Source organism: Eurypyga helias, unplaced genomic scaffold, assembly GCF_000690775.1.
Source record: "Eurypyga helias isolate BGI_N326 unplaced genomic scaffold, ASM69077v1 scaffold5594, whole genome shotgun sequence".
Lineage (NCBI taxonomy): Eukaryota > Metazoa > Chordata > Aves > Eurypygiformes > Eurypygidae > Eurypyga > Eurypyga helias.
In genome coordinates this window covers 147,238-155,189 of record NW_010248091.1, presented here as the reverse complement: position 1 = coordinate 155,189, position 7,952 = coordinate 147,238, and the positions used below count along the sequence as shown (strand labels likewise).

General features: G+C 38.6%; 1 protein-coding gene across 1 annotated transcript in view; it reads left to right on the top strand.

The window, feature by feature from the left end:
• Positions 1 to 2,918: 2,918 nt before the first annotated feature.
• Positions 2,919 to 7,952, top strand: part of HTT (huntingtin) — a gene marked incomplete at its 5' end in the record, with an annotated part of 74,525 nt that continues 69,491 nt past the window's right edge. The window contains 3 exons of the mRNA XM_010150936.1: positions 2,919 to 3,002; positions 3,428 to 3,548; positions 7,181 to 7,240. Coding sequence (XP_010149238.1) covers positions 2,919 to 3,002; positions 3,428 to 3,548; positions 7,181 to 7,240 — 265 coding nt within the window. The remainder of the gene's footprint in view (positions 3,003 to 3,427; positions 3,549 to 7,180; positions 7,241 to 7,952) is intronic.

Below are 7,952 nucleotides of genomic sequence, written 5' to 3'. Positions count from 1 at the left end.
GTCTTTTTAAAATTTCTTATTTCAGTGAGGTGGTAGATTCAGTGTTAGGTGAGCTCTTGGTGAACAGAAATCTGCTGAAGAGATTGATCTGTACTAGTCTGAGTGGTATTGAACACTACTGTCTGCATCGCTCAGGGCTATATTATGTGTAGATAATGAAGAACTTTATTCTGAAAGCAGCCTCATTCAGCAGTCTCTCTAAGGTATTTTGTGTCTGAAATAGTGAGCTTTTGGGCAAGTTCAGATGTGCCTGTTCTATTCCTGGCTTGAATGTGTACTGAAAATGGTCCTCATAAGAGAGGTGTTGCTTATTCAGTTTTAGATGCCTGTTCAGTATATGCTGTTTTGTTAGCAGTGATCTAAAAATGCTGTTAAAGACTCTGGTGTGTTTTCAAGCTGGAGAGAGACAAACATTGCATGTCTTTACCAAACTGAGGTTCTCCTTTTCTGCCAGTTGCTCAAGAACACAAGCCAAAGAGGAGATTCTCCTTGAGGAACACTGCAGCTCACCTCAAAAAATACTGCCAAATTATAATGGGAAAAATGGTTTTGTTCAGAGCTATTCCTTAAACCTTTAAAAAGGGAAAGCATTTCTGGAGTGAGATGAGAGGATGCTTGGGAGAAAAACTGAGATCTTGGAAGCAAACACTTTTCAATGCCCTGCTTCCAAACTGCTGGAAGGAAAAAAAGACAGGGGTACTTGCTAAGAATTCACCTCTTCAAAAACTGTACTATTACTAGAGCTAAAGCTCTTAAATATTACAGCTTAATTCTTTAAAAAGGGAAAGCATTTCTGGAGTGAGATGAGAGGATGCTTGGGAGAAAAACTGAGATCTTGGAAGCAAACACTTTTCAATGCCCTGCTTCCAAACTGCTGGAAGGAAAAAAAGACAGGGGTACTTGCTAAGAATTCACCTCTTCAAAAACTGTACTATTACTAGAGCTAAAGCTCTTAAATATTACAGTTTAATTCTTCAAAATTTTTGTCTAACAACGTATTTTGAGTTAGCTTAATTTTATGTGCTTATTGGTTACTTCCTGTTGGGCCTTAATGTTGGCTTAACTCTATCAATGTATCTCAAGCCTATTTGCATCATTTTCCAGCTTCTAGTTCACGAAACACTATTTTGGTATTTGATGGTTTTGCTTAGACAGAAAATTACATGCTAAAAACACAATTGATCAATTTTTCACTTGGACAAAAGGTAAGATTCCCTGTGAATGTGAGTGAAGCAGCAGGCTGTGATACAGACTCGGGAGAGGTACCTTTGTGTGTGCATTTGCAGTGGCTCCAGTATTGCTACTGGTTAATTATTTAGAAGTAATGTCTGCCTTCCTGGAAGTGATTCTGTGTCAGTAAAGTGCAGAGTAGGAGACACTGCATACAATGAAATAAAATTTCACAGTCCTAGTTGTGAATCTCTCACTCTTTTTTTCAGTTACTTTGCTGGGGGTGGAGCAGGGAAGAAGATTCTGTGCTAGGCTCAGACATAAAGGGTTATAGGAGCTTATATCATGTGGAGGTGAATATTGAACAAATTGCAGAGTAGAAGCTTTTCATATTGTGCTCTGCATCACTTGTAGATGTGTTCTTTGATGCTGTGAATTTTATAATTATTTGCTGTGAGTTGACTAAGCTTGGCCTTGCCTGGACTATACCAACTGTTACTATAGGAACATTATTTTTTAATGGGTGTAGACTGTGCTGGGAGCTTTGCTATTCTTATAATTACAAAACCATTTGGAGCAATGTGATGTGTAGTAGAATTGCCTCAGCATTCTCTCCAGTTCAGGGACAGAATAGTCACTTTAATGGAACTGTTAAGTTTCAAGAACTTGCCAGACAAAAGAAGTCTAAGATGATACTCTGTGTGAGGAAGGTGTTTTTAAAGGTAATATTTTTAGGTCTGCAAGACACCTGCTGCATGGCCAGCAGGTCGGGGGAAGTGATTCTCCCCCTCTGCTCTGCTCTTGTGAGACCCCGCCTGGAGTGCTGCGTCCAGCTGTGGAGCCCTCAACATCAGAAGGATATAGACTGGTTGGAGCGAGTCCAGAGGAGGCCACGCAGATGCTCAGAGGGCTGGAGCACCTCTCCTATGATGGAAGGCTGAGAGAATTTGGCTTGTTCAGCCTGGAGAAGAGAAGGCTCCAGGGAGCCCTTATAGCAGCCTTCCAGTACCTGAAGGGGCTACAAGGAAGCTGAGGGGGACTCTTTACAAGGGCCTGTAGTGACAGGACAAGGGGTAATGGGTTTAAAGTGAAAGTGGGGAGATTTAGATTGGATATCAGGAAGAAGTTCTTCCCGGAGAGGGTGGTGAGGCACTGGCACAAGTTGCCCAGAGAAGCTGTGGATGCCCCATCCCTGGAAGTGTTCAAGGCCAGGCTGGATGAGGCTTTGAGCAACGTGGTCTAGTGGAAGGTGTCCCTGCCCATGCATGGCAGGGGGGTTGGAACTAGATGGTCTTTAAGGTCCCTACCAACCCAAACCATTCTGTGACTTGTTTTCATGGCTTGTTTTCCCCAACCTTTTTCTATTTGTTTATTTCAGCTTTGTTCTAGGTCTGCTCCACTTCTTTATTCCTTTTCCCTTTACTCCTCTTCATTTTTCAGTTTTGTTTCCCAAATATTTTCTCAGTGAAAGTTATGGAACCAATATGATACTACCTGTTAAATGGTTCTTTTTTTTTAAGTTTGTATCCTTCCCTTTGCTTGTGCACCTGCATACTCTCAGCAACAGTTAATATATGAAGGCTTGGGTCTACTGGTAGTTGGCATACAGCTGTTTATTTAATGACCGGAAGAGTGGGTCTTTTTCCTTGTATAATCATTAGACACTCATCTGGCAGGAGTGTTTAAATGGTCACTGTTCACTTTAATAACGAGTCTGAGATAAGACTTCTATTGTGTTGCTCTTTTAGAAAGAAAGAACTTTCAACTACCAAGAAAGATCGAGTGAATCATTGCCTAACAATATGTGAAAACATAGTTGCTCAGTCTCTAAGGTAAGACAATGTCTTCAATTTATTGCATTAATATGAATATCTACTTTGGACTGTTAGTTATTTGGAGGCTTCCTGATAATTGCTGATTTTAAATGCTCAACTCTGTTTAAAACTGAAATGGCACAATTTTCACTTTTTACTGATCCAAAATCTAAGTAGTTATTTTGTTTAAGCATTGATAGAGCAGGCATTATTCTTCTACCTCAGAAACTGAGGCACAGAGGTCAAATACCTTTCCAGAATATGTAGCAAAGAGCAGGGAAGTGATCTTCCAACTCCTAATGAAGTGCTTTAATCCACTGAATGTCTTCTCTTGTGTGACTCAGTATAATATGTGTAGTTGGATTCTGAAACCCCCTCAATAATAGCATTGGTGTTTGCTTTTCATAGTGTCCATCGTAATTATCTAATACTTGTTTATTTAGAAATTCTCCAGAATTTCAGAAACTGCTGGGAATTGCTATGGAACTCTTCCTGCTCTGCAGTGAGGATGCAGAATCTGATGTCCGGATGGTTGCTGATGAATGCCTTAATAAAGTTATTAAAGTAAGAAATTCATATACTCTCCTGCCAGATTTTACCTCTTCTTCATCCAGTGACCTGTATGAATTCACACTGATGTTCATTCGTTTGCTTTTCTTACTGTTGATAATGTCTCTTAATGTAAGAAGTTAAGTAAGCTTCTTGACTAAATTGGTATGTGCTGTTAGGAGAGCTTTTTATGCCTAGATCAAGGTACTTAACTTCTGTCATTCACTGTTATAAACTATTCTTTTCTCTAGTCACTTATTAACTTTGTTTTCTTCAAGTTAACCAAAACAAGAAGGAAGGCTTAAATCCTAGTGTTGTATGGGAGGAGTACTCTATTGTTCTGTAAACATTAATACACTTAACATGAGGAAAGGTAAAAATATTATTAAAAAGCTGGCTGAAAGCTGTAGAGGGGTTTCATTCCAAGCTAATAGTGTGCTGTAATAGAGGTAGTGTGATTTGCTGAGGCTTAGAGGAGGAGCTTTTAGGCAATAATTAGGGTAATAAGTAACCTCCAGAACCTCGTGGTCATCCTATTGTGATATAGAATGTTGGAGAACAGCGGGCAGGCAAGGTCTAAATCTTGATTCAGAGTATCTTAAAATGAACCTTTTAACTAATTTTTGTGAGCTGCTGCTTCCAGGACAGGTTTACTTTCACCTGACCTTTCTCCTCTTCTTTTTTTTTTTTTTTTCTTCTTCCTGTTTTCTGAAGTACTTGGTGTTTGAGTCAGTGTGATGTACCTCCATAATTAATCTAGTTCATGCAAAGTTTAAGTGCTTTAGAAGTATGCAAATAACTTCCTTTAGCATGAAGGGGTGTGTAGAAGCAAGAAGTCCTTATTTCTGTAGGGATTTCCCTCAGTTAAGTTCTATTTGTTTCATACCTGAATGAATTAAGTTTTAGGGGTTGATGTGGCTAACGGTTGTATGGAGAAAGCTTAGTGATTATGTGGTGTATTCCATAATGATAGGGAGCGGGGAAGTGCAAGTGCCTCCTGTTTTGGTGGCTTTTTTTGTTGTTGTTTTGCCCTGTAGCACTTCGCTCTCTGCATTCTGGTTTAAGTGTTTAATCCATTTGCAGGACCTTAGGACTCTATAAAGTTCATGCACAGTTATGTAACTTTATTTGCTTTAAAAGATGCTCTGAAACAATTCTAAAGAATGCAAACTTCTTTCCACTGAACTCTTCTGTAGACTTGATATAAAACTGACCTCTTTAATTCACTAATCCATTTAATATTGTGGCTTTCTAGCATGTTTCATAACTTGGAAGACTTCAATTTTTTTTTTTCCCCCCCAAATCTTTGTATGGTCGTTTTCGTTTTAAATATTAAAGTGACTTTAAATGATGGAGTATCTTGTCATTAAGCTTGCCAGTTGATCACAGCTGTGAAATGGTAATAGTTGTGATATACTGACCACGTGGATATGTCGGCCTGTTATTGAAGCTGGTCATAGTTTACATTCAGTTTTCTATGTTTTATGCTGTGTGCAGGCAACTTACTCTTTAGGCAGACACACCACTTTTGTATAAATACGGGGACAAACAGAGGTACGGTTTTGATTTTTGTCATGCAAGTAGCCACAGTACTTGTGGTGAATGGAACAGAGGCGTCAGGCCCCTAAGCTTGCATATTAGTCATCATTTAGCTTTTTTAGTACCTTGGGCATCTTAGAGGTTAATTCTGTTGCTAGAAAGATCCTTCATCTTTTCTCTCTTTTTCATATAAGTATTCTTATATTTAATTTACAGTGTAAATATTACTGGTGTAACTGCATGTCCGTCTGGAGTTTATGCTCATTAGTGTAATTAAAATGCCAATACGTCTGTGTAGGCAAGGCTGTAAACTGAAACAGCAAGTAAGTTTATCTAAACATGTTGTAGGTCATCTTTAGGTATCACTGCACTTACCTGTCAGAACCTCACGGCATAAGTGTCTTGAAGTTTAAATAGCTTTGGTGATGCCTTCATTTAAAAGAAAATTCCAAGTTGGGAGTTACCAGCTTTCTGTGGGTAGGGTGTTCCTGAAGCTGCTGTACGATGGTGTTGGATTCTCTGTGCTAATGATACTGGTGGGACTGTTGACACAGATGGGAGTGCAGTTGGTCTCAGTAATTGGGTTTTATTATTTGTAGTAATTTAGAGTTGACTGTATTTAAAATTTTTTGCTTGGGGTGGCTTTTTAGATTCTAGCCTGCTAAAAATACAGGTGTACACTACTAGAAAGAGTTGCTCTAGTTGAGTGCATTCTAAGGACACCTTAACTTTGAAGCCAGAATAGTTGCTGGTGCCCTTTTTTGTTGCTAGATATTCTTGAATACAGGGGCAGTGAACTTCCTATAAAAATTGATTTTTGTGAAGTAAGCGAGATTTATCCCTACGTATTGTCATGTAGGCACCTGCAGTTTTAATAGTTGGAGTGCTATGACAATATACAGACCAGGTAAAACTTTGCTGGGGTTGGTAATATCATTTTATTATAATGACAGCAATCACTGGGGGGAATGAGATTTTGGGGCATACAGTTTTAGGCTAAGGAAATCATGCTCTGCAGAAGCCACAGACACTTCACTGTGCTTCAGCAGTTGTGGCCTTGCCTCAACATCGGTCTGTGCCATGTAAGAGTAATCCTGTAAACATGTGAGCTTAATGGTTGGTGGTTGAGAAGGCAGACAAAATTAGAAATTATTAACTTATTGGGCAAGGAATAAAGAATAAAATAATAAAGTTTATAGGATTGTATAGATCCATAACTTAGGCACTAGTACATTGTATGAAGTTCATCTCATCTGAGGAAGTGTTGGTGGAAATGTTCATAAATAATAGCATGCACTAGGAAAAAAATGGAAGAGAAAAGGTAATTGTATGTATACAAAATATCCCATAGGGAGAGGTTATATGTAGCAGAACTATTTTCAGTTTTGGTTTTTTTTTTTCCTCCCCTGCCATTTTGAAGATGGAGGGAGAATGATTTCAGGTGAACAAATAATTACTACTTGGTGCTTACTTTCATGTCACGTACCCTACTAGTTCCTAGCCAGGCTGCAGGTTCAAACTGCAATGTGTGCAATGTCACACTATGCTTGATTAGATCCTGGGATGTGATACTTTTGGTGTCCAGAACACCTTGTAATACCTGGATGCAGAAAATAGGCTAATTCATGAAAGAAGGGTTTTTCAAGGGCTTTTCAATTAATGGTACAAATACACCCTCAGTTTGAGAAATAGTAGGAGGTTACTTGGCGGTGGGGATGTATAGCAGAGAATGCCTCTTGCTGCTTGTGAGTACTATTTTTGTGTTTTAAGATTCTATTCAGGAGCATCTATTTCTGGCAATTGCCAAAAGCATGTTAGGCTGGCTCTGCTTGTAGCCTGAGCCCATATGGCCTTTTTCAGGTAGAATGGGTAAAACGGTCAATACTACCTGCAATTCTCTCTTAGTTTGTAGAATTTGTCCACATTTGTTTCGTGTGGAAGACGAAGGCATGTCTCCTGAATATTTAGCACTTTCCTGGTTATACATCAAATACGGGGCAGCTAGATAGTTCTGTGCCTCTTTGTAAGGACGATCTTTTATTGGAATTTTAACTTCATTCCTGTGAAGTGCCTCTGATACAGAACGTTCTCAATGTATTTTATTGCAGGCTTTGATGGATTCCAATCTTCCTAGGTTACAATTAGAACTGTATAAAGAGATTAAAAAGGTGAGTTTCTTACTTTAATTTCCTTTTGAAATATGTTATTTAGTAAGTATTAATATATTTGAATGTGGCATTAGTGTAAATGAATAGTGTATGTCTTTTTAGATCAAGGTCAAAGCTTCACTTCGAAAGGATCTGTGACTGTTTAATGTATTATTCTACCCAGTTCCTCACAACTGGCCCCGTGGTTTAGATTTAACCACTCCTGAAAGCTTATCTGGCACAAAATGTGTGAGCATTTGGTGTGAACAGCAGTCTGAGTTAACCTTGGTGACTCTGTACCCAAATGAATAAGGCATATTCATGATGTTTGCTCCGCTGACTGAGCTGGAAAGAATAGCTTCAAGCAAAAGGGTGGTGAAAAGTAGGTAGAGGACAGTGACATTCTTAATTTGACATAACTTTTTGGAGGAATCATTTGATCAAGATCTGAAATGACCTGATACAAGTTTTGACTACTCTGTTTTGTGAATGTGTGATGTGTACTTGTGAAAGAAGCATAGGTAAAAATAACCGAAGCATCTCTCTTTGCACCAAAAGTCACGATTTAATTATATCCACAGGGATAATTTTAGTAATAGCATTTTTTTAAGTACATGACTTAAAAAAAATTAAAAAATTATTTGTTCAGAACAGTATCACTGAAACCACGTCTCTTGCATCTTTAAACATACCAAGGCTTGTATAGAGAGAAAATATAGTTGTCAGGCAGGAA